Consider the following 26,378-nt stretch of genomic DNA (forward strand, 5'->3'; position numbering starts at 1 on the left):
GAATGATCTCCCAGACTACAGTGCGTGTGTTTGGGAAAACAAAGCATCGCGAGAAGTGGAGCGAGAAGTGGAGTGAGAGACGCACCAGATTTGAAAACATCTCAGTCCTAAACACACACAGTTCATTAGGAGGATGAGGAGACTGTCGTCTGTATACGGGTACAACACGATATAGCTCTTTGCAATGTCCGACATTTTGTCTTTTGGCTAGAAGTTTAGTAAACAACACTTCGACACGGATTAACTTTCTTTCTGAAACAATAACTAGGTAAGTAACGTTAACTAGTTTTCTACGTAACGTTAACGTCTGTCTCAGTATATATGCATTACATTTTAGTATGTATTTCAAGGTGAGTTGCTAACATTTAGTATATTAACTTTCAGCTAGTAATCCAATTGTTTAACAAGCAAAGCTAACTAGTAATAATACAACAAACAATGGACTCTACATTGCAATCACATTCTGAAATTGCAACTGCTTTTTAACATTTTTGTTTTTGACGCCAGCCAGTCAGCTAGCCTTTCAGTTAGCCAGCCAACCTTTCAGCTAGCCTTTCAGTTAGCCAGCCAGCCAGTCAGCCTTTCAGTTAGTCAGCCAGCCAGTCAGCTAGCCTTTCAGTTAGTCAGCCAGCCAGTCAGCTAGCCTTTCAGTTAGTCAGCCAGCCAGTCAGCTAGCCTTTCAGTTAGTCAGCCAGCCAGTCAGCTAGCCTTTCAGTTAGCCAGTCAGCCAACCAGCTAGCCAGTCAGTCGTTCGGTCAGTCAGCCAACTAGCCAGCGGGCTAATGGGTCTCTAGGGAGAGAGGAGCCAGTGTCCCCAGCCTCAGGCGAGGGTTTTTTGGCGGTCGCATTGCAGTTTTGAGCGGGCGACTGGGAGCCATGGAGATATCCAGCCCGAACAGTTTAAAACCCCCAAAACGACGGGATTTAAATGCCGTTTATCAACAGCATAGCAACTACGGAGTTGTTGTCATTGTCGTCGACTGCTAGTTAGCTTCTGGTTGTTTGTTTTATCCACTTGGAAGGTTAAAAGTAACTACTCTCATAACCTGTTAACTATTGACCACTTTTTAATTTTATAAAAAAAATAATAATAATTATAGCTGAAGTCAGCTAGATATATTTGTATTTACCAAAATTGAGTACAGTTTACATGTTTGTTTAATTTGAGCTAGCTAGCTACATTAATTAACTTAGAGCTAACGTTAGCTAGTTAGCTTGTTTACAACAAAAGTGACCCTTTTTGTCTAACTGCATTGTTTTTCCAATGTCTTCTCACAGATCAGTTTGAAACGCCAGACCTGTCACCTGGTGAAATATTTGTGTTTCTACATCTGAAAGGGAGTATGGAGCACTGTCTCAGACCAGATGTCAATTTCCACAACCTCAAAGACATGCAATATGGAGCTTGTCATGACAGCGGATACCTGGACAGTGGCTACAGCTCTAAGATTGAGAGCGGAGAGGATTTTGACCTCTCAAAGTGTTTATCTTCTGATGGTTATCACGAAACGCCTAAAGAAAACGTTTCACGGAAATACGAACCTCTGTCACCCAGAAAGAACAGACAAAAAGCGGGTATCAGAAGTCCACAGAAAGACATCCTGAAGGAGCAGCCGGTAAAGAACGGCTGGTGTGAAACTCCTAAACTATCCAGGAGAGAGCCGTTGCTGAGGAGACGTCTCCTCGTGTCTAAAACTGCAGACGATACAGAAACGCCACGCACTAAAAGGACTGACTCGTCATCCAATGAGAGAACTGAACACGGCTCAACTGAGGTCTTTGACTCGCCGGATGCCTTTACGATTGGAGCTTTGGCTTCAAACACTTTAAAACCAGAAGACGTGCTTCTGTCCGGCAGGAAACTGCGCCTCCTCTTCTCTCTTGTGAAAACCTCGACACTCGAAGATGGTAAATGCAACATGGCCAACGTCACTCTCTTTGAGAGAATGGTGTCTGCTACGTCGCTCTCAGATGTAGACCTGGAAGAGAACGTCGGTCCCTCAGACCTCCTTACCACGGAGATGCTGGAGACCCCACGCTATAGCAGATTAACACCCTCGGCCAAAGACAACTTCCAGACTCCGGTCAACAACGACGTAGCGGCTAACCTCTCGGACAGCCTGAGTGTCCTGAGCACCCCTACTCCTAAATATCACTTTGACACCCCTTCCTCTACCCCTACCCATAAACACTACGACCGCTCTGTGTCTGAGGACAGCGGCTTCAGCTCCTTGGCTCTGGATAAATCCCAGGACTCCACGGTAGACAATGATGGTTCCTTCCAGGAGCTGCTGCTGTTGTCGTCGGGTAGCTCCAGGTGCAAGGAGACCCCCAGCAGGCTGGCTGAGATGATGATGAAGAGGAGGTAGGCTAGATAGCTTTTTGACTTCCAATGAACGCCCTAGGACAGTGTTTTTCATCGCCAATTGTTGAGTAGCCTCAACAGTATATACACGTGTGCTGTTTGGGGGGGGGGGGGGGGGGGGGGGTTGAGAAAGTTGAGTTGTGAAACATTGCCATAGACTGTTCATAAGGTGTTTTTGTAGCTAATAATTGTAATATTTAATCATTTTAGTTGTACTTGGTGTAATTCAGTTTGTTGCTTGCTTCTGTTTTTAAAAAAAAGTTATTTATGATCATCAAAAATTATGATCATCAGGTCCAGACTGGAGCGCCAGCGTCGCCTCTCCACTCTCCGAGAGGGGGGTTCCCAGTCGGAGGGGGACCGGGAAGTGAGGAACCTGGCAGCCCACAGAACTCATCGCAGAGAGAAGAAGAACCTCGTATCCCAGGAACATCTGGAGCGCAGCTTCTTCAAGGAGGATGACGACAGTGACGTCTTCCCGGATGTGACGCCGCCAAAAACAACAACCACCGCTAAGCTAGAGGACCTGTCCTTCACGCCGGCCCTGCAGATGGTCCGGGCCCTGTCCCAGAGGACATCCAGGATGTTGCTGGAGCGCACCAGTCTGGAGGAACTGCTGAGGGTCTCTGAGAAGGAGGCCTCCAGGACCACCATGCCCCTGGCTGGGCTGATCGGCAGGAAGATGGGCCTGGGGAAGGTAGACATCTTTACCGAGCTGAAGAAGAAGAATCTCAGACACATCCTGGCTAAGATTCTCAATCTGCTGTCCTCTGAAGATGTCTATAGGTGAGGATTTTAATACAGTACCTCCAGCAAGTATTCATACCCCTTCACTTATTCCACATTTTGCTGTGTTTACAGCCTGAATTCAAAATGGATTAAAAACATGTTTTTTTTTTTGAGAAATTGTAGCAAATGTATTGAAAATTTAAATACACATCTCATTTACATAGGTATTCACACTCCTCTGAGTCGATACTTTGTAGAAGCACTTTTGGGGGCCGATACAGCTGTCTGTCAGCTTTGCACATCTGGATTTTGGATTTTTATTCCTTGTTTCCATCTGGCCATTCTCTCCTAATAAAGCCCAGATTGGTGAAGTACTGTAGAGACTGTTGTCCTTCTAGCAGGTTCTCTTCCATCTCAGCCAAGGAACTCTGTAGTTCTATCAGTGGTCATTGGGTTCATGGTGATTTCTTGTCCGGTTGCTCAGTTTGGTCGGACGGCCAGCTCTAGACAGAGTCTGGGTAGCTCAGTTTGGTCGGACGGCCAGCTCTAGACAGAGTCTGGGTAGCTCAGTTTGGTCGGACGGCCAGCTCTAGACAGAGTCTGGGTAGCTCAGTTTGGTCGGACGGCCAGCTCTAGACAGAGTCTGGGTAGCTCAGTTTGGTCGGACGGCCAGCTCTAGACAGTCTGGGTAGCTCAGTTTGGTCGGACGGCCAGCTCTAGACAGAGTCTGGGTAGTTCAGTTTGGTCGGGCGGCCAGCTCTAGACAGAGTCTGGGTAGTTCAGTTTGGTCGGGCGGCCAGCTCTAGACAGAGTCTGGGTAGTTTCATATTTTCCACTTTCCTAATGATGTAGAACACTGTCCTCTTGTAAACTTTCAACACTCAAATTGCTTTACACCCTTCCCCTCCGATGTATGCCTCATCACTGCGCCCCACAGACAGGTCCTTGGACTTCATGGTATAGTTCCTGCTCTGATATAACCTGTCAACTCTGGGACCCTCATATAGACAGGTGTGTTTCTCTCTAAATCAATGTCCAAACTATTGAATTGGATACAGGTGGACGCGACGTCTCGCGGGTGATCGAAGGAAATCGGGATGCACCCGAGCCCAATTTGGAGTGTCATAACAAAGGGCTCTGAATACTAAACTAAATCAGATTTCTGGATTTCATTTTGATTCAAATGTGTGGACGGATTCAAAACATGTTTTTCAACTTTGTCATTTTGTTGAGGGGTATTGTGTGCAAATGGGTGAGAAACAATACCATTTTTGAATTCAGGGCTGAAACACAACAAAACATGTGGAATAAGACAAGGGCTATATGAATACTCTCTGAAAGGTGTGTGTGTGTGTGTGTGTGTGTGTGTGTGTACACAAACATATATGTGTAATCACACACTTGCTAGAACATTCTATTACCGCGTCATTGTCATGACATTGTTGGGTGTGTTCGTTCTCCTGGTCTACAGGGTCGGTCAGGTTTCCCGGAGCTGGGATGAGATCATAGTTCAGAACAAGATGTCCAGCCGCAGGAGGAGACACTACCTGATGGACGTCAAGGCCTCTCTGGAGGTGAGGTTGTCTCCTGTAACCGTGTTTCAGCATTGATCTAGAAAAGCACTTTGTCTAGAAAAGCACTATTATTAGTGTCTCAGTAGGAGTGCTGATCTGTAGTACTGTCTTAGTCAGTAGGAGCAGGTCCATGTATGGTCTAGGATCAGGTCCATGTATGGTCTAGGATCAGGTCCATGTATGGTCTAGGATCAGGTCCATGTATGGTCTAGGATCAGGTCCATGTAGGGTCTAGGATCAGGTCCATGTAGGGTCTAGGATCAGGTCCATGTAGGGTCTAGGATCAGGTCCATGTAGGGTCTAGGATCAGGTCCATGTAGGGTCTAGGATCAGGTCCATGTAGGGTCTAGGATCAGGTCCATGTAGGGTCTAGGATCAGGTCCATGTAGGGTCTAGGATCAGGTCCATGTAGGGTCTAGGATCAGGTCCATGTAGGGTCTAGGATCAGGTCCATGTAGGGTCTAGGATCAGGTCCATGTAGGGTCTAGGATCAGGTCCGTGTAGGGTCTAGGATCAGCTCCATGTAGTCTAGGATCAGCTCCATGTCGTCTTAGCCACTAGCGTCTAAAGGACAAACTGATCCTAGATCACCACTCCTACTGAGCCATGATGAATACAGCGCCAGTCAGATGTTCTATATATATTTAATACAGGGCTACTTTCACCAACACTGTTTATTCCCTGTGTGTGCAGCTTGGCAGTGCAGTCCATGTCCCTGATGCAGAGACCAGGTTGACCCTGCCGAGCCGGTCTGTCCTGAAGTCAGTCCAGGCCCAGTCCAGGACCCCCAGTACCAGCATCCGTGGCACCCCCCAGTCAGGAACGGGCACTTCAACCCCCGTCCAGCACAACTCAGCCAGCAAACAGGACCTGTTCATACAGGTGAGTCCCCTGTGTCATGTTATGTGGCCCTACGTTTCAGGTATATATATTTTTTAAAATAAAAAATAAAGTCATTAGTTTATATTTAAAAATAAGACATTAGTTTATGGCCGCGATGACTTAAAACAGCATTTGAAACAACACATCCAACTAACGTCGCTATTTTAATGATGCCTCGTTGCTATTTTAATGATGCCTCGTTGCTATTTTAATGATGCCTCGTTGCCATTTTAATGATGCCTCGTTGCTATTTTAATGATGCCTCGTTGCTATTTTAATGATGCCTCGTTGCTATTTTAATGATGCCTCGTTGCTATTTTAATGATGCCTCGTTGCTATTTTAATGATGCCTCGTTGCTATTTTAATGATGCCTCGTTGCTGTAAATTTATCAAATCAGCCAAATGTGGATCCCTCCCTGTAGACAAGGACACTAGCTCTGTTGTAGTGGATCCCTCCCTGTAGACAAGGACACTAGCTCTGTTGTAGTGGATCCCTCCCTGTAGACAAGGACACTAGCTCTGTTGTAGTGGATCCCTCCCTGTAGACAAGGACACTAGCTCTGTTGTAGTGGATCCCTCCCTGTAGACAAGGACACTAGCTCTGTTGTAGTGGATCCCTCCCTGTAGACAAGGACACTAGCTCTGTTGTAGTGGATCCCTCCCTGTAGACAAGGACACTAGCTCTGTTGTAGTGGATCCCTCCCTGTAGACAAGGACACTAGCTCTGTTGTAGTGGATCCCTCCCTGTAGACAAGGACACTAGCTCTGTTGTAGTGGATCCCTCCCTGTAGACAAGGACACTAGCTCTGTTGTAGTGGATCCCTCCCTGTAGACAAGGACACTAGCTCTGTTGTAGTGGATCCCTCCCTGTAGACAAGGACACTAGCTCTGTTGTAGTGGATCCCTCCCTGTAGACAAGGACACTAGCTCTGTTGTAGTGGATCCCTCCCTGTAGACAAGGACACTAGCTCTGTTGTAGTGGATCCCTCCCTGTAGACAAGGACACTAGCTCTGTTGTAGTGGATCCCTCCCTGTAGACAAGGACACTAGCTCTGTTGTAGTGGATCCCTCCCTGTAGACAAGGACACTAGCTCTGTTGTAGTGGATCCCTCCCTGTAGACAAGGACACTAGCTCTGTTGTAGTGGATCCCTCCCTGTAGACAAGGACACTAGCTCTGTTGTAGTGGATCCCTCCCTGTAGACAAGGACACTAGCTCTGTTGTAGTGGATCCCTCCCTGTAGACAAGGACACTAGCTCTGTTGTAGTGGATCCCTCCCTGTAGACAAGGACACTAGCTCTGTTGTAGTGGATCCCTCCCTGTAGACAAGGACACTAGCTCTGTTGTAGTGGATCCCTCCCTGTAGACAAGGACACTAGCTCTGTTGTAGTGGATCCCTCCCTGTAGACAAGGACACTAGCTCTGTTGTAGTGGATCCCTCCCTGTAGACAAGGACACTAGCTCTGTTGTAGTGGATCCCTCCCTGTAGACAAGGACACTAGCTCTGTTGTAGTGGATCCCTCCCTGTAGACAAGGACACTAGCTCTGTTGTAGTGGATCCCTCCCTGTAGACAAGGACACTAGCTCTGTTGTAGTGGATCCCTCCCTGTAGACAAGGACACTAGCTCTGTTGTAGTGGATCCCTCCCTGTAGACAAGGACACTAGCTCTGTTGTAGTGGATCCCTCCCTGTAGACAAGGACACTAGCTCTGTTGTAGTGGATCCCTCCCTGTAGACAAGGACACTAGCTCTGTTGTAGTGGATCCCTCCCTGTAGACAAGGACACTAGCTCTGTTGTAGTGGATCCCTCCCTGTAGACAAGGACACTAGCTCTGTTGTAGTGGATCCCTCCCTGTAGACAAGGACACTAGCTCTGTTGTAGTGGATCCCTCCCTGTAGACAAGGACACTAGCTCTGTTGTAGTGGATCCCTCCCTGTAGACAAGGACACTAGCTCTGTTAGGTTGTGGATCCCTCCCTGTAGACAAGGACACTAGCTCTGTTAGGTTGTGGATCCCTCCCTGTAGACAAGGACACTAGCTCTGTTGTAGTGGATCCTTCCCTGTAGACAAGGACACTAGCTCTGTTGTAGTAGATCCTTCCCTGTAGACAAGGACACTAGCTCTGTTGTAGTGGATCCCTCCCTGTAGACAAGGACACTAGCTCTGTTATAGTGGATCCCTCCCTGTGGACAAGGACACTAGCTCTGTTGTAGTGGATCCCTCCCTGTAGACAAGGACACTAGCTCTGTTGTAGTGGATCCTTCCCTGTAGACAAGGACACTAGCTCTGTTGTAGTGGATCCTTCCCTGTAGACAAGGACACTAGCTCTGTTGTAGTAGATCCTTCCCTGTAGACAAGGACACTAGCTCTGTTGTAGTGGATCCCTCCCTGTAGACAAGGACACTAGCTCTGTTGTAGTGGATCCTTCCCTGTAGACAAGGACACTAGCTCTGTTGTAGTGGATCCCTCCCTGTAGACAAGGACACTAGCTCTGTTGTAGTGGATCCCTCCCTGTAGACAAGGACACTAGCTCTGTTGTAGTGGATCCCTCCCTGTAGACAAGGACACTAGCTCTGTTGTAGTGGATCCCTCCCTGTAGACAAGGACACTAGCTCTGTTGTAGTGGATCCCTCCCTGTAGACAAGGACACTAGCTCTGTTGTAGTGGATCCCTCCCTGTAGACAAGGACACTAGCTCTGTTGTAGTGGATCCCTCCCTGTAGACAAGGACACTAGCTCTGTTAGGTTGTGGATCCCTCCCTGTAGACAAGGACACTAGCTCTGTTAGGTTGTGGATCCCTCCCTGTAGACAAGGACACTAGCTCTGTTGTAGTGGATCCTTCCCTGTAGACAAGGACACTAGCTCTGTTGTAGTAGATCCTTCCCTGTAGACAAGGACACTAGCTCTGTTGTAGTGGATCCCTCCCTGTAGACAAGGACACTAGCTCTGTTATAGTGGATCCCTCCCTGTGGACAAGGACACTAGCTCTGTTGTAGTGGATCCCTCCCTGTAGACAAGGACACTAGCTCTGTTGTAGTGGATCCTTCCCTGTAGACAAGGACACTAGCTCTGTTGTAGTGGATCCTTCCCTGTAGACAAGGACACTAGCTCTGTTGTAGTAGATCCTTCCCTGTAGACAAGGACACTAGCTCTGTTGTAGTGGATCCCTCCCTGTAGACAAGGACACTAGCTCTGTTGTAGTGGATCCTTCCCTGTAGACAAGGACACTAGCTCTGTTGTAGTGGATCCCTCCCTGTAGACAAGGACACTAGCTCTGTTGTAGTGGATCCTTCCCTGTAGACAAGGACACTAGCTCTGTTGTAGTGGATCCCTCCCTGTAGACAAGGACACTAGCTCTGTTGTAGTGGATCCCTCCCTGTAGACAAGGACACTAGCTCTGTTGTAGTGGATCCCTCCCTGTAGACAAGGACACTAGCTCTGTTGTAGTGGATCCTTCCCTGTAGACAAGGACACTAGCTCTGTTGTAGTGGATCCCTCCCTGTAGACAAGGACACTAGCTCTGTTGTAGTGGATCCCTCCCTGTAGACAAGGACACTAGCTCTGTTGTAGTGGATCCCTCCCTGTAGACAAGGACACTAGCTCTGTTAGGTTGTGGATCCCTCCCTGTAGACAAGGACACTAGCTCTGTTAGGTTGTGGATCCTTCCCTGTAGACAAGGACACTAGCTCTGTTGTAGTGGATCCTTCCCTGTAGACAAGGACACTAGCTCTGTTGTAGTGGATCCCTCCCTGTAGACAAGGACACTAGCTCTGTTGTAGTGGATCCCTCCCTGTAGACAAGGACACTAGCTCTGTTGTAGTGGATCCTTCCCTGTAGACAAGGACACTAGCTCTGTTGTAGTGGATCCCTCCCTGTAGACAAGGACACTAGCTCTGTTGTAGTGGATCCTTCCCTGTAGACAAGGACACTAGCTCTGTTGTAGTGGATCCCTCCCTGTAGACAAGGACACTAGCTCTGTTGTAGTGGATCCCTCCCTGTAGACAAGGACACTAGCTCTGTTGTAGTGGATCCCTCCCTGTAGACAAGGACACTAGCTCTGTTGTAGTGGATCCTTCCCTGTAGACAAGGACACTAGCTCTGTTGTAGTGGATCCCTCCCTGTAGACAAGGACACTAGCTCTGTTGTAGTGGATCCCTCCCTGTAGACAAGGACACTAGCTCTGTTGTAGTGGATCCCTCCCTGTAGACAAGGACACTAGCTCTGTTAGGTTGTGGATCCCTCCCTGTAGACAAGGACACTAGCTCTGTTAGGTTGTGGATCCTTCCCTGTAGACAAGGACACTAGCTCTGTTGTAGTGGATCCTTCCCTGTAGACAAGGACACTAGCTCTGTTGTAGTGGATCCCTCCCTGTAGACAAGGACACTAGCTCTGTTGTAGTGGATCCCTCCATGTAGACAAGGACACTAGCTCTGTTGTAGTGGATCCCTCCCTGTAGACAAGGACACTAGCTCTGTTGTAGTGGATCCCTCCCTGTAGACAAGGACACTAGCTCTGTTGTAGTGGATCCCTCCATGTAGACAAGGACACTAGCTCTGTTAGGTTGTGGATCCCTCCCTGTAGACAAGGACACTAGCTCTGTTAGGTTGTGGATCCCTCCCTGTAGACAAGGACACTAGCTCTGTTGTAGTGGATCCTTCCCTGTAGACAAGGACACTAGCTCTGTTGTAGTGGATCCTTCCCTGTAGACAAGGACACTAGCTCTGTTGTAGTGGATCCCTCCCTGTAGACAAGGACACTAGCTCTGTTGTAGTGGATCCCTCCCTGTAGACAAGGACACTAGCTCTGTTGTAGTGGATCCTTCCCTGTAGACAAGGACACTAGCTCTGTTGTAGTGGATCCCTCCCTGTAGACAAGGACACTAGCTCTGTTAGGTTGTGGATCCCTCCCTGTAGACAAGGACACTAGCTCTGTTGTAGTGGATCCTTCCCTGTAGACAATGACACTAGCTCTGTTGTAGTGGATCCCTCCCTGTAGACATGGACACTAGCTCTGTTGTAGTGGATCCTTCCCTGTAGACAAGGACACTAGCTCTGTTGTAGTTGATCCCTCCCTGTAGACAAGGACACTAGCTCTGTTGTAGTGGATCCCTCCCTGTAGACAAGGACACTAGCTCTGTTGTAGTGGATCCCTCCCTGTAGACAAGGACACTAGCTCTGTTGTAGTGGATCCCTCCCTGTAGACAATGACACTAGCTCTGTTGTAGTGGATCCCTCCCTGTAGACAAGGACACTAGCTCTGTTAGGTTGTGGATCCCTCCCTGTAGACAAGGACACTAGCTCTGTTGTAGTGGATCCTTCCCTGTAGACAATGACACTAGCTCTGTTGTAGTGGATCCCTCCCTGTAGACATGGACACTAGCTCTGTTGTAGTGGATCCTTCCCTGTAGACAAGGACACTAGCTCTGTTGTAGTTGATCCCTCCCTGTAGACAAGGACACTAGCTCTGTTGTAGTGGATCCCTCCCTGTAGACAAGGACACTAGCTCTGTTGTAGTGGATCCCTCCCTGTAGACAAGGACACTAGCTCTGTTGTAGTGGATCCCTCCCTGTAGACAATGACACTAGCTCTGTTGTAGTGGATCCCTCCCTGTAGACAAGGACACTAGCTCTGTTGTAGTGGATCCCTCCCTGTAGACAAGGACACTAGCTCTGTTGTAGTGGATCCCTCCCTGTAGACAAGGACACTAGCTCTGTTAGGTTGTGGATCCCTCCCTGTAGACAAGGACACTAGCTCTGTTAGGTTGTGGATCCCTCCCTGTAGACAAGGACACTAGCTCTGTTGTAGTGGATCCCTCCCTGTAGACAAGGACACTAGCTCTGTTAGGTTGTGGATCCCTTCCTGTAGACAAGGACACTAGCTCTGTTGTAGTGGATCCCTCCCTGTAGACAAGGACACTAGCTCTGTTGTAGTGGATCCCTCCCTGTAGACAAGGACACTAGCTCTGTTGTAGTGGATCCCTCCCTGTAGACAAGGACACTAGCTCTGTTGTAGTGGATCCCTCCCTGTAGACAAGGACACTAGCTCTGTTGTAGTGGATCCCTCCCTGTAGACAAGGACACTAGCTCTGTTGTAGTGGATCCCTCCCTGTAGACAAGGACACTAGCTCTGTTGTAGTGGATCCCTCCCTGTAGACAAGGACACTAGCTCTGTTGTAGTGGATCCCTCCCTGTAGACAAGGACACTAGCTCTGTTGTAGTGGATCCCTCCCTGTAGACAAGGACACTAGCTCTGTTGTAGTGGATCCCTCCCTGTAGACAAGGACACTAGCTGTTGTAGTGGATCCCTCCCTGTAGACAAGGACACTAGCTGTTGTAGTGGATCCCTCCCTGTAGACAAGGACACTAGCTCTGTTGTAGTGGATCCCTCCCTGTAGACAAGGACACTAGCTCTGTTGTAGTGGATCCCTCCCTGTAGACAAGGACACTAGCTCTGTTGTAGTGGATCCCTCCCTGTAGACAAGGACACTAGCTCTGTTGTAGTGGATCCCTCCCTGTAGACAAGGACACTAGCTCTGTTGTAGTGGATCCCTCCCTGTAGACAAGGACACTAGCTCTGTTGTAGTGGATCCCTCCCTGTAGACAAGGACACTAGCTCTGTTGTAGTGGATCCCTCCCTGTAGACAAGGACACTAGCTCTGTTAGGTTGTGGATCCCTCCCTGTAGACAAGGACACTAGCTCTGTTAGGTTGTGGATCCCTCCCTGTAGACAAGGACACTAGCTCTGTTGTAGTGGATCCCTCCCTGTAGACAAGGACACTAGCTCTGTTGTAGTGGATCCTTCCCTGTAGACAAGGACACTAGCTCTGTTGTAGTAGATCCTTCCCTGTAGACAAGGACACTAGCTCTGTTGTAGTGGATCCCTCCCTGTAGACAAGGACACTAGCTCTGTTAGGTTGTGGATCCCTCCCTGTAGACAAGGACACTAGCTCTGTTAGGTTGTGGATCCCTCCCTGTAGACAAGGACACTAGCTCTGTTAGGTTGTGGATCCCTCCTGTAGACAAGGACACTAGCTCTGTTAGGTTGTGGATCCCTCCCTGTAGACAAGGACACTAGCTCTGTTAGGTTGTGGATCCCTCCCTGTAGACAAGGACACTAGCTCTGTTAGGTTGTGGATCCCTCCCTGTAGACAAGGACACTAGCTCTGTTAGGTTGTGGATCCCTCCCTGTAGACAAGGACACTAGCTCTGTTAGGTTGTGGATCCCTCCCTGTAGACAAGGACACTAGCTCTGTTAGGTTGTGGATCCCTCCCTGTAGACAAGGACACTAGCTCTGTTAGGTTGTGGATCCCTCCCTGTAGACAAGGACACTAGCTCTGTTAGGTTGTGGATCCCTCCCTGTAGACAAGGACACTAGCTCTGTTAGGTTGTGGATCCCTCCCTGTAGACAAGGACACTAGCTCTGTTAGGTTGTGGATCCCTCCCTGTAGACAAGGACACTAGCTCTGTTAGGTTGTGGATCCCTCCCTGTAGACAAGGACACTAGCTCTGTTAGGTTGTGGATCCCTCCCTGTAGACAAGGACACTAGCTCTGTTAGGTTGTGGATCCCTCCCTGTAGACAAGGACACTAGCTCTGTTAGGTTGTGGATCCCTCCCTGTAGACAAGGACACTAGCTCTGTTAGGTTGTGGATCCCTCCCTGTAGACAAGGACACTAGCTCTGTTGTAGTGGATCCCTCCCTGTAGACAAGGACACTAGCTCTGTTGTAGTGGATCCCTCCCTGTAGACAAGGACACTAGCTCTGTTAGGTTGTGGATCCCTCCCTGTAGACAAGGACACTAGCTCTGTTAGGTTGTGGATCCCTCCCTGTAGACAAGGACACTAGCTCTGTTAGGTTGTGGATCCCTCCCTGTAGACAAGGACACTAGCTCTGTTAGGTTGTGGATCCCTCCCTGTAGACAAGGACACTAGCTCTGTTAGGTTGTGGATCCCTCCCTGTAGACAAGGACACTAGCTCTGTTAGGTTGTGGATCCCTCCCTGTAGACAAGGACACTAGCTCTGTTAGGTTGTGGATCCCTCCCTGTAGACAAGGACACTAGCTCTGTTAGGTTGTGGATCCCTCCCTGTAGACAAGGACACTAGCTCTGTTAGGTTGTGGATCCCTCCCTGTAGACAAGGACACTAGCTCTGTTAGGTTGTGGATCCCTCCCTGTAGACAAGGACACTAGCTCTGTTAGGTTGTGGATCCCTCCCTGTAGACAAGGACACTAGCTCTGTTAGGTTGTGGATCCCTCCCTGTAGACAAGGACACTAGCTCTGTTGTAGTGGATCCCTCCCTGTAGACAAGGACACTAGCTCTGTTGTAGTGGATCCCTCCCTGTAGACAAGGACACTAGCTCTGTTGTAGTGGATCCCTCCCTGTAGACAAGGACACTAGCTCTGTTGTAGTGGATCCCTCCCTGTAGACAAGGACACTAGCTCTGTTGTAGTGGATCCCTCCCTGTAGACAAGGACACTAGCTCTGTTGTAGTGGATCCCTCCCTGTAGACAAGGACACTAGCTCTGTTGTAGTGGATCCCTCCCTGTAGACAAGGACACTAGCTCTGTTGTAGTGGATCCCTCCCTGTAGACAAGGACACTAGCTCTGTTAGGTTGTGGATCCCTCCCTGTAGACAAGGACACTAGCTCTGTTAGGTTGTGGATCCCTCCCTGTAGACAAGGACACTAGCACTGTTGTAGTGGATCCCTCCCTGTAGACAAGGACACTAGCTCTGTTGTAGTGGATCCCTCCCTGTAGACAATGACACTAGCTCTGTTGTAGTGGATCCCTCCCTGTAGACAAGGACACTAGCTCTGTTGTAGTGGATCCCTCCCTGTAGACAAGGACACTAGCTCTGTTGTAGTGGATCCCTCCCTGTAGACAAGGACACTAGCTCTGTTGTAGTGGATCCCTCCCTGTAGACAAGGACACTAGCTCTGTTGTAGTGGATCCCTCCCTGTAGACAAGGACACTAGCTGTTGTAGTGGATCCCTCCCTGTAGACAAGGACACTAGCTCTGTTGTAGTGGATCCCTCCCTGTAGACAAGGACACTAGCTCTGTTGTAGTGGATCCCTCCCTGTAGACAAGGACACTAGCTCTGTTGTAGTGGATCCCTCCCTGTAGACAAGGACACTAGCTCTGTTGTAGTGGATCCCTCCCTGTAGACAAGGACACTAGCTCTGTTGTAGTGGATCCCTCCCTGTAGACAAGGACACTAGCTCTGTTGTAGTGGATCCCTCCCTGTAGACAAGGACACTAGCTCTGTTTGTAGTGGATCCCTCCCTGTAGACAAGGACACTAGCTCTGTTGTAGTGGATCCCTCCCTGTAGACAAGGACACTAGCTCTGTTGTAGTGGATCCCTCCCTGTAGACAAGGACACTAGCTCTGTTGTAGTGGATCCCTCCCTGTAGACAAGGACACTAGCTCTGTTGTAGTGGATCCCTCCCTGTAGACAAGGACACTAGCTCTGTTGTAGTGGATCCCTCCCTGTAGACAAGGACACTAGCTCTGTTGTAGTGGATCCTCCCTGTAGACAAGGACACTAGCTCTGTTGTAGTGGATCCCTCCCTGTAGACAAGGACACTAGCTCTGTTGTAGTGGATCCCTCCCTGTAGACAAGGACACTAGCTCTGTTGTAGTGGATCCCTCCCTGTAGACAAGGACACTAGCTCTGTTGTAGTGGATCCCTCCCTGTAGACAAGGACACTAGCTCTGTTGTAGTGGATCCCTCCCTGTAGACAAGGACACTAGCTCTGTTGTAGTGGGATCCCTCCCTGTAGACAAGGACACTAGCTCTGTTGTAGTGGATCCCTCCCTGTAGACAAGGACACTAGCTCTGTTGTAGTGGATCCCTCCCTGTAGACAAGGACACTAGCTCTGTTGTAGTGGATCCCTCCCTGTAGACAAGGACACTAGCTCTGTTGTAGTGGATCCCTCCCTGTAGACAAGGACACTAGCTCTGTTGTAGTGGATCCCTCCCTGTAGACAAGGACACTAGCTCGGTTGTAGTGGATGCCCTCCCTGTAGACAAGGACACTACGCTGTTGGTAGTGGATCCCTCCCTGTAGGCAGGACACTAGCTCGTGTGTAGTGGATCCTCCTGAGACAGGACAACAGCTCTGTTGTAGTGGATCCTCCCTGTAGACAAGGACACTAGCTCTGTTGTTAGTGGATCCTCCCTGTAGACAAGGACACTAGCTCTGTTGTAGTGATCCCTCCCTGTAGACAAGGACACTAGCTCTGTTGGTTGTGGATCCCTCCCTGTAGACAAGGCACTAGCTCTGTTGTAGTGGATCCTTCCCCTGTAGACAGGACACTAGCTCTGTTGGTGTGGATCCCTCCCTGTAGACAAGGACACTAGCTCTGTTGTAGTGGATCCCTCCCTGTAGACAGGACACTAGCTCTGTTTAGTGACCCTCCCTGTAGGACAAGGACAACTAGCTCTGTTGTAGTGGATCCCTCCCTGTAGACAAGACACTAGCTCTGTTGGTAGTGGATTCCCCTCCCTGTAGACAAGGACACTAGCTCTGTTAGTAGTGGATCCCTCCCTGTAGACAAGGACACTAGCTCTGTTAGGTAGTGGATCCCTCCCTGTAGACAAGGACACTAGCTCTGTTGTAGTGGATCCCTTCCCTGTAGACAAGGACACTAGCTCTGTTGTAGTGGATCCCTCCCTGTAGACAAGGACACTAGCTCTGTTGTAGTGGATCCCTCCCTGTAGACAAGGACACTAGCTCTGTTGTAGTGGATCCTCCCTGTAGACAAGGACACTAGCTCTGTTGTAGTGGATCCCTCCCTGTAGACAAGGACACTAGCTCTGTGTAGTGGATCCTTCCCTGTAGACAAGGACACTAGCTCTGTTGTAGTGGATCCCTCCCTGTAGACAAGGACACTAGCTCTGTTGTAGTGGATCCCTCCCTGTAGACAAGGACACTAGCTCTGTTGTAGTGGATCCCTCCCTGTAGACAAGGACACTAGCTCTGTTGTAGTGGATCCCTCCCTGTAGACAAGGACACTAGCTCTGTTTTAGGATCCCTCCCTGTAGACAAGGACACTAGCTCTGTTGTAGTGGATCCCTCCCTGTAGACAAGGACACTAGCTCTGTTGTAGTGGATCCTCCCTGTAGACAAGGACACTAGCTCTGTTGTAGTGGATCCCTCCCTGTAGACAAGGACACTAGCTCTGTTGTAGTGGATCCCTCCCTGTAGACAAGGACACTAGCTCTGTTGTAGTTGGATCCCTCCCTGTAGACAAGGACACTAGCTCTGTTGTAGTGGATCCCTCCCTGTAGACAAGGACACTAGCTCTGTTGTAGTGGATCCCTCCCTGTAGACAAGGACACTAGCTCTGTTGTAGTGGATCCCTCCCTGTAGACAATGACACTAGCTCTGTTGTAGTGGATCCCTCCCTGTAGACAAGGACACTAGCTCTGTTAGGTAGTGGATCCCTCCCTGTAGACAAGGACACTAGCTCTGTTAGGTTGTGGATCCCTCCCTGTAGACAAGGACACTAGCTCTGTTGTGTGGATCCCTCCCTGTAGACAAGGACAAGCTCTGTTAGGTATTGTGGATCCCTCCCTGTAGACAAGACACTAGCTCTGTTAGGTTGTGGATCCCTCCCTGTAGACAAGGACACTAGCTCTGTTAGGTTGTGGATCCCTCCCTGTAGACAAGGACACTAGCTCTGTTAGGTTGTGGATCCCTCCCTGTAGACAATGACACTAGCTCTGTTGTAGTGGATCCCTCCCTGTAGACAATGGACACTAGCTCTGTTGTAGTGGATCCTCCCTGTAGACAAGGACACTAGCTCTGTTGTAGTTGGATCCTTCCCTGTAGACAAGGTACACTAGCTCTGTTGTAGTTGGGATCCTCCCTGTAGACAAGGACACTAGCTCTGTTAGTGTGGATCCCTCCCTGTAGACAAGGACACTAGCTCTGTTGTAGTGGATCCCTCCCTGTAGACAATGACACTAGCTCTGTTGTAGTGGATCCCTCCCTGTAGACAAGGACACTAGCTCTGTTGTAGGGATCCCTCCCTGTAGACAAGGACACTAGCTCTGTTAGGTTGTGGATCCCTCCCTGTAGACAAGGACACTAGCTCTGTTAGGTTGTGGATCCCTCCCTGTAGACAAGGACACTAGCTCTGTTAGGTTGTGATCCCTCCTGTAGACAAGGACACTAGCTCTGTTAGGTTGTGGATCCCTCCCTGTAGACAAGGACACTAGCTCTGTTAGGTTGTGGATCCCTCCCTGTAGACAAGGACACTAGCTCTGTTAGGTTGTGGATCCCTCCCTGTAGACAAGGACCACTAGCTCTGTTAGGTTGTGGATCCCTCCCTGTAGACAAGGACACTAGCTCTGTTAGGTTGTGGATCCCTCCCTGTAGACAAGGACACTAGCTCTGTTAGGTTGTGGATCCCTCCCTGTAGACAAGGACACTAGCTCTGTTAGGTTGTGGATCCCTCCCTGTAGACAAGGACACTAGCTCTGTTAGGTGTGGATCCCTCCCTGTAGACAAGGACACTAGCTCTGTTAGGTTGTGGATCCCTCCCTGTAGACAAGGACACTAGCTCTGTTAGGTTGTGGATCCCTCCCTGTAGACAAGGACACTAGCTCTGTTAGGTTGTGGATCCCTCCCTGTAGACAAGGACACTAGCTCTGTTAGGTTGTGGATCCCTCCCTGTAGACAAGGACACTAGCTCTGTTAGGTTGTGGATCCCTCCCTGTAGACAAGGACACTAGCTCTGTTAGTGGATCCCTCCCTGTAGACAAGGACACTAGCTCTGTTGTAGTGGATCCCTCCCTGTAGACAATGACACTAGCTCTGTTGTAGTGGATCCCTCCCTGTAGACAAGGACACTAGCTCTGTTGTAGTGGATCCCTCCCTGTAGACAAGGACACTAGCTCTGTTGTAGTGGATCCCTCCCTGTAGACAAGGACACTAGCTCTGTTAGGTTGTGGATCCCTCCCTGTAGACAAGGACACTAGCTCTGTTAGGTTGTGGATCCCTCCCTGTAGACAAGGACACTAGCTCTGTTAGGTTGTGGATCCCTCCCTGTAGACAAGGACACTAGCTCTGTTAGGTTGTGGATCCCTCCCTGTAGACAAGGACACTAGCTCTGTTAGGTTGTGGATCCCTCCCTGTAGACAAGGACACTAGCTCTGTTAGGTTGTGGATCCCTCCCTGTAGACAAGGACACTAGCTCTGTTAGGTTGTGGATCCCTCCCTGTAGACAAGGACACTAGCTCTGTTAGGTTGTGGATCCCTCCCTGTAGACAAGGACACTAGCTCTGTTAGGTTGTGGATCCCTCCCTGTAGACAAGGACACTAGCTCTGTTAGGTTGTGGATCCCTCCCTGTAGACAAGGACACTAGCTCTGTTAGGTTGTGGATCCCTCCCTGTAGACAAGGACACTAGCTCTGTTAGGTTGTGGATCCCTCCCTGTAGACAAGGACACTAGCTCTGTTAGGTTGTGGATCCCTCCCTGTAGACAAGGACACTAGCTCTGTTAGGTTGTGGATCCCTCCCTGTAGACAAGGACACTAGCTCTGTTAGGTTGTGGATCCCTCCCTGTAGACAAGGACACTAGCTCTGTTAGGTTGTGGATCCCTCCCTGTAGACAAGGACACTAGCTCTGTTAGGTTGTGGATCCCTCCCTGTAGACAAGGACACTAGCTCTGTTAGGTTGTGGATCCCTCCCTGTAGACAAGGACACTAGCTCTGTTGTAGTGGATCCCTCCCTGTAGACAAGGACACTAGCTCTGTTGTAGTGGATCCCTCCCTGTAGACAAGGACACTAGCTCTGTTGTAGTGGATCCCTCCCTGTAGACAAGGACACTAGCTCTGTTGTAGTGGATCCCTCCCTGTAGACAAGGACACTAGCTCTGTTGTAGTGGATCCCTCCCTGTAGACAAGGACACTAGCTCTGTTGTAGTGGATCCCTCCCTGTAGACAAGGACACTAGCTCTGTTGTAGTGGATCCCTCCCTGTAGACAAGGACACTAGCTCTGTTGTAGTGGATCCCTCCCTGTAGACAAGGACACTAGCTCTGTTAGGTTGTGGATCCCTCCCTGTAGACAAGGACACTAGCTCTGTTAGGTTGTGGATCCCTCCCTGTAGACAAGGACACTAGCACTGTTGTAGTGGATCCCTCCCTGTAGACAAGGACACTAGCTCTGTTGTAGTGGATCCCTCCCTGTAGAGACAATGACACTAGCTCTGTTGTAGTGGATCCCTCCCTGTAGACAAGGACACTAGCTCTGTTGTAGTGGATCCCTCCCTGTAGACAAGGACACTAGCTCTGTTGTAGTGGATCCCTCCCTGTAGACAAGGACACTAGCTCTGTTGTAGTGGATCCCTCCCTGTAGACAAGGACACTAGCTCTGTTGTAGTGGATCCCTCCCTGTAGACAAGGACACTAGCTGTTGTAGTGGATCCCTCCCTGTAGACAAGGACACTAGCTCTGTTGTAGTGGATCCCTCCCTGTAGACAAGGACACTAGCTCTGTTGTAGTGGATCCCTCCCTGTAGACAAGGACACTAGCTCTGTTGTAGTGGATCCCTCCCTGTAGACAAGGACACTAGCTCTGTTGTAGTGGATCCCTCCCTGTAGACAAGGACACTAGCTCTGTTGTAGTGGATCCCTCCCTGTAGACAAGGACACTAGCTCTGTTGTAGTGGATCCCTCCCTGTAGACAAGGACACTAGCTCTGTTGTAGTGGATCCCTCCCTGTAGACAAGGACACTAGCTCTGTTGTAGTGGATCCCTCCCTGTAGACAAGGACACTAGCTCTGTTGTAGTGGATCCCTCCCTGTAGACAAGGACACTAGCTCTGTTGTAGTGGATCCCTCCCTGTAGACAAGGACACTAGCTCTGTTGTAGTGGATCCCTCCCTGTAGACAAGGACACTAGCTCTGTTGTAGTGGATCCCTCCCTGTAGACAAGGACACTAGCTCTGTTGTAGTGGATCCCTCCCTGTAGACAAGGACACTAGCTCTGTTGTAGTGGATCCCTCCCTGTAGACAAGGACACTAGCTCTGTTGTAGTGGATCCCTCCCTGTAGACAAGGACACTAGCTCTGTTGTAGTGGATCCCTCCCTGTAGACAAGGACACTAGCTCTGTTGTAGTGGATCCCTCCCTGTAGACAAGGACACTAGCTGTTGTAGTGGATCCCTCCCTGTAGACAAGGACACTAGCTCTGTTGTAGTGGATCCCTCCCTGTAGACAAGGACACTAGCTCTGTTGTAGTGGATCCCTCCCTGTAGACAAGGACACTAGCTCTGTTGTAGTGGATCCCTCCCTGTAGACAAGGACACTAGCTCTGTTGTAGTGGATCCCTCCCTGTAGACAAGGACACTAGCTCTGTTGTAGTGGATCCCTCCCTGTAGACAAGGACACTAGCTCTGTTGTAGTGGATCCCTCCCTGTAGACAAGGACACTAGCTCTGTTGTAGTGGATCCCTCCCTGTAGACAAGGACACTAGCTCTGTTGTAGTGGATCCCTCCCTGTAGACAAGGACACTAGCTCTGTTGTAGTGGATCCCTCCCTGTAGACAAGGACACTAGCTCTGTTAGGTTGTGGATCCCTCCCTGTAGACAAGGACACTAGCTCTGTTAGGTTGTGGATCCCTCCCTGTAGACAAGGACACTAGCTCTGTTAGGTTGTGGATCCCTCCCTGTAGACAAGGACACTAGCTCTGTTGTAGTGGATCCTTCCCTGTAGACAAGGACACTAGCTCTGTTGTAGTAGATCCTTCCCTGTAGACAAGGACACTAGCTCTGTTGTAGTGGATCCCTCCCTGTAGACAAGGACACTAGCTCTGTTATAGTGGATCCCTCCCTGTGGACAAGGACACTAGCTCTGTTGTAGTGGATCCCTCCCTGTAGACAAGGACACTAGCTCTGTTGTAGTGGATCCTTCCCTGTAGACAAGGACACTAGCTCTGTTGTAGTGGATCCTTCCCTGTAGACAAGGACACTAGCTCTGTTGTAGTAGATCCTTCCCTGTAGACAAGGACACTAGCTCTGTTGTAGTGGATCCCTCCCTGTAGACAAGGACACTAGCTCTGTTGTAGTGGATCCTTCCCTGTAGACAAGGACACTAGCTCTGTTGTAGTGGATCCCTCCCTGTAGACAAGGACACTAGCTCTGTTGTAGTGGATCCTTCCCTGTAGACAAGGACACTAGCTCTGTTGTAGTGGATCCCTCCCTGTAGACAAGGACACTAGCTCTGTTGTAGTGGATCCCTCCCTGTAGACAAGGACACTAGCTCTGTTGTAGTGGATCCCTCCCTGTAGACAAGGACACTAGCTCTGTTAGGTTGTGGATCCCTCCCTGTAGACAAGGACACTAGCTCTGTTAGGTTGTGGATCCTTCCCTGTAGACAAGGACACTAGCTCTGTTGTAGTGGATCCTTCCCTGTAGACAAGGACACTAGCTCTGTTGTAGTGGATCCCTCCCTGTAGACAAGGACACTAGCTCTGTTGTAGTGGATCCCTCCCTGTAGACAAGGACACTAGCTCTGTTGTAGTGGATCCCTCCCTGTAGACAAGGACACTAGCTCTGTTGTAGTGGATCCCTCCCTGTAGACAAGGACACTAGCTCTGTTGTAGTGGATCCCTCCATGTAGACAAGGACACTAGCTCTGTTAGGTTGTGGATCCCTCCCTGTAGACAAGGACACTAGCTCTGTTAGGTTGTGGATCCCTCCCTGTAGACAAGGACACTAGCTCTGTTGTAGTGGATCCTTCCCTGTAGACAAGGACACTAGCTCTGTTGTAGTGGATCCTTCCCTGTAGACAAGGACACTAGCTCTGTTGTAGTGGATCCCTCCCTGTAGACAAGGACACTAGCTCTGTTGTAGTGGATCCCTCCCTGTAGACAAGGACACTAGCTCTGTTGTAGTGGATCCTTCCCTGTAGACAAGGACACTAGCTCTGTTGTAGTGGATCCCTCCCTGTAGACAAGGACACTAGCTCTGTTAGGTTGTGGATCCCTCCCTGTAGACAAGGACACTAGCTCTGTTGTAGTGGATCCTTCCCTGTAGACAATGACACTAGCTCTGTTGTAGTGGATCCCTCCCTGTAGACATGGACACTAGCTCTGTTGTAGTGGATCCTTCCCTGTAGACAAGGACACTAGCTCTGTTGTAGTGGATCCCTCCCTGTAGACAAGGACACTAGCTCTGTTGTAGTGGATCCCTCCCTGTAGACAAGGACACTAGCTCTGTTGTAGTGGATCCCTCCCTGTAGACAAGGACACTAGCTCTGTTGTAGTGGATCCCTCCCTGTAGACAATGACACTAGCTCTGTTGTAGTGGATCCCTCCCTGTAGACAAGGACACTAGCTCTGTTGTAGTGGATCCCTCCCTGTAGACAAGGACACTAGCTCTGTTGTAGTGGATCCCTCCCTGTAGACAAGGACACTAGCTCTGTTGTAGTGGATCCCTCCCTGTAGACAAGGACACTAGCTCTGTTAGGTTGTGGATCCCTCCCTGTAGACAAGGACACTAGCTCTGTTGTAGTGGATCCCTCCCTGTAGACAAGGACACTAGCTCTGTTAGGTTGTGGATCCCTTCCTGTAGACAAGGACACTAGCTCTGTTGTAGTGGATCCCTCCCTGTAGACAAGGACACTAGCTCTGTTGTAGTGGATCCCTCCCTGTAGACAAGGACACTAGCTCTGTTAGGTTGTGGATCCCTCCCTGTAGACAAGGACACTAGCTCTGTTAGGTTGTGGATCCCTCCCTGTAGACAAGGACACTAGCTCTGTTAGGTTGTGGATCCCTCCCTGTAGACAAGGACACTAGCTCTGTTAGGTTGTGGATCCCTCCCTGTAGACAAGGACGCTAGCTCTGTTAGGTTGTGGATCCCTCCCTGTAGACAAGGACGCTAGCTCTGTTAGGTTGTGGATCCCTCCCTGTAGACAAGGACACTAGCTCTGTTAGGTTGTGGATCCCTCCCTGTAGACAAGGACACTAGCTCTGTTAGGTTGTGGATCCCTCCCTGTAGACAAGGACACTAGCTCTGTTAGGTTGTGGATCCCTCCCTGTAGACAAGGACACTAGCTCTGTTAGGTTGTGGATCCCTCCCTGTAGACAAGGACACTAGCTCTGTTAGGTTGTGGATCCCTCCCTGTAGACAAGGACACTAGCTCTGTTAGGTTGTGGATCCCTCCCTGTAGACAAGGACACTAGCTCTGTTAGGTTGTGGATCCCTCCCTGTAGACAAGGACACTAGCTCTGTTAGGTTGTGGATCCCTCCCTGTAGACAAGGACACTAGCTCTGTTGTAGTGGATCCCTCCCTGTAGACAAGGACACTAGCTCTGTTAGGTTGTGGATCCCTCCCTGTAGACAAGGACACTAGCTCTGTTAGGTTGTGGATCCCTCCCTGTAGACAAGGACACTAGCTCTGTTAGGTTGTGGATCCCTCCCTGTAGACAAGGACACTAGCTCTGTTAGGTTGTGGATCCCTCCCTGTAGACAAGGACACTAGCTCTGTTAGGTTGTGGATCCCTCCCTGTAGACAAGGACACTAGCTCTGTTAGGTTGTGGATCCCTCCCTGTAGACAAGGACACTAGCTCTGTTAGGTTGTGGATCCCTCCCTGTAGACAAGGACATTAGCTCTGTTAGGTTGTGGATCCCTCCCTGTAGACAAGGACACTAGCTCTGTTAGGTTGTGGATCCCTCCCTGTAGACAAGGACACTAGCTCTGTTAGGTTGTGGATCCCTCCCTGTAGACAAGGACACTAGCTCTGTTAGGTTGTGGATCCCTCCCTGTAGACAAGGACACTAGCTCTGTTGTAGTGGATCCCTCCCTGTAGACAAGGACACTAGCTCTGTTGTAGTGGATCCCTCCCTGTAGACAATGACACTAGCTCTGTTGTAGTGGATCCCTCCCTGTAGACAAGGACACTAGCTCTGTTGTAGTGGATCCCTCCCTGTAGACAAGGACACTAGCTCTGTTGTAGTGGATCCCTCCCTGTAGACAAGGACACTAGCTCTGTTAGGTTGTGGATCCCTCCCTGTAGACAAGGACACTAGCTCTGTTAGGTTGTGGATCCCTCCCTGTAGACAAGGACACTAGCTCTGTTGTAGTTGATCCCTCCCTGTAGACAAGGACACTAGCTCTGTTAGGTTGTGGATCCCTTCCTGTAGACAAGGACACTAGCTCTGTTGTAGTGGATCCCTCCCTGTAGACAAGGACACTAGCTCTGTTGTAGTGGATCCCTCCCTGTAGACAAGGACACTAGCTCTGTTAGGTTGTGGATCCCTCCCTGTAGACAAGGACACTAGCTCTGTTAGGTTGTGGATCCCTCCCTGTAGACAAGGACACTAGCTCTGTTAGGTTGTGGATCCCTCCCTGTAGACAAGGACACTAGCTCTGTTAGGTTGTGGATCCCTCCCTGTAGACAAGGACACTAGCTCTGTTAGGTTGTGGATCCCTCCCTGTAGACAAGGACACTAGCTCTGTTAGGTTGTGGATCCCTCCCTGTAGACAAGGACACTAGCTCTGTTAGGTTGTGGATCCCTCCCTGTAGACAAGGACACTAGCTCTGTTAGGTTGTGGATCCTTCCCTGTAGACAAGGACACTAGCTCTAATCTCTGTTTTATATTGTGTTTTCCGTCCTCCTAGGTGGCCAAAACCCTCTTCACTGACGAATGTCTGAAGCCCTGCCCTCGGTGCCGGCACCCTGCTCGGTGTCACTCGGTGAAGATGGAGGCCGTGTGTAGCAGCGTTGACTGTGGATTCAGGTTCTGTACCAGCTGCCTTTGTGCCTTCCACGGATCCAGAGAATGCGCTAGCCTGTCGGCCAAGAGACGTAGCAAGAAGGACGTTCTTCCCGGGAGCGCTCGGAGCAAACGCAATGTCAGGAGATTGTGAACGTGTGTTTTTTTTTAAACATTTATTTTTTATGTTGTTTTGCAATTATTTGTACTTCCTGTCCCCTCTTTTAAAACATTTTGTTTCGCTTGGATATGTTTTTAATTATGGGTCGGAGAGGAGCCGAGACAGGAGAATCAATCAGAGATGAAATGGCTGCTGAATGCTGGACTCCTCCATCGATGTATCAGAATGTTTGTTTTCTCTTCTCAACTGAATTTCCATGGTTTTTATATGAATGTTTCTGTAAATTGTCTACATTTTTGCACATTTATTTTAATAAAGTTGTACATTTTTACATATTTTATTTGACGTTGTCTCATGTGAACAGGGACAAATCGTACTACACCGGCTCCGACGCTCGTCTTATGTGGCAGGGCTTGCGGACCACAAAGGGAAGCACAGCCGCGAGCTGCCCAGTGACACGAGCCTACCAGATGAGCTAAATCACTTCTATGCTCGGCTTCGAGGCAAGCAACACTGAGGCATGCATGAGAGCATCAGCTGTTCTGGACGACTGTGTGATCACGCTCTCCGTAGCCGACGTGAGTAAGACCTTTTAAACAGGTCAACATTCACAAGGCTGCGGGGCCAGACGGATTACCAGGACATGTGCTCCGGGCATGTGCTGACCATCTGGCAGGTGTCTTGGCTGACATTTTCAACATGTCCCTGATTGAGTCTGTAATACCAACATGTTTTAAGCAGACCGCCATAGTCCCTGTGCCCAAGAACACTAAGGTAACCTGCCTAAATGACTACCGCCCCGTAGCACTCACGTCTGTAGCCATGAAGGGCTTTGAAAGGCTGGTCATGGCTCACATCAACACCACCATCCCAGAAACCCTAGACCCACTCCAATTTGCATACCGCCCAAACAGATCCACAGATGACGCAATCTCTATTGCCCTCCACACAGCCCTTCCCCACCTGGACAAAAGGAACT

The 26,378-nt window shown here is 49.7% G+C and overlaps 1 protein-coding gene across 1 annotated transcript; it reads left to right on the forward strand.

The window, feature by feature from the left end:
* Window positions 1-59: 59 nt before the first annotated feature.
* Window positions 60-25,739, forward strand: LOC109885703 (F-box only protein 43). The gene is made up of 6 exons (XM_031822012.1): window positions 60-268; window positions 1,279-2,365; window positions 2,660-3,151; window positions 4,566-4,668; window positions 5,362-5,550; window positions 25,184-25,739. Exons 2-6 carry the CDS (start codon window positions 1,344-1,346, stop codon window positions 25,430-25,432), a joined length of 2,055 nt encoding a protein of 684 aa, XP_031677872.1. The 5' UTR covers window positions 60-268; window positions 1,279-1,343; the 3' UTR covers window positions 25,433-25,739.
* Window positions 25,740-26,378: the final 639 nt, after the last annotated feature.

Source organism: Oncorhynchus kisutch, unplaced genomic scaffold (assembly GCF_002021735.2).
Source record: "Oncorhynchus kisutch isolate 150728-3 unplaced genomic scaffold, Okis_V2 scaffold4045, whole genome shotgun sequence".
Taxonomy (NCBI): Eukaryota; Metazoa; Chordata; class Actinopteri; order Salmoniformes; family Salmonidae; genus Oncorhynchus; species Oncorhynchus kisutch.

Bases quoted from the DNA above. Each gene is read 5' to 3' on its own strand.
- LOC109885703 (XM_031822012.1), top strand. From the start codon at position 1,344: ATGGAGCACTGTCTCAGACCAGATGTCAATTTCCACAACCTCAAAGAC. The intron at 2,366-2,659 runs GTAGGCTAGATA...TATGATCATCAG, and splicing joins GAGATGATGATGAAGAGGAG to GTCCAGACTGGAGCGCCAGC. The intron at 3,152-4,565 runs GTGAGGATTTTA...CCTGGTCTACAG, and splicing joins TCCTCTGAAGATGTCTATAG to GGTCGGTCAGGTTTCCCGGA.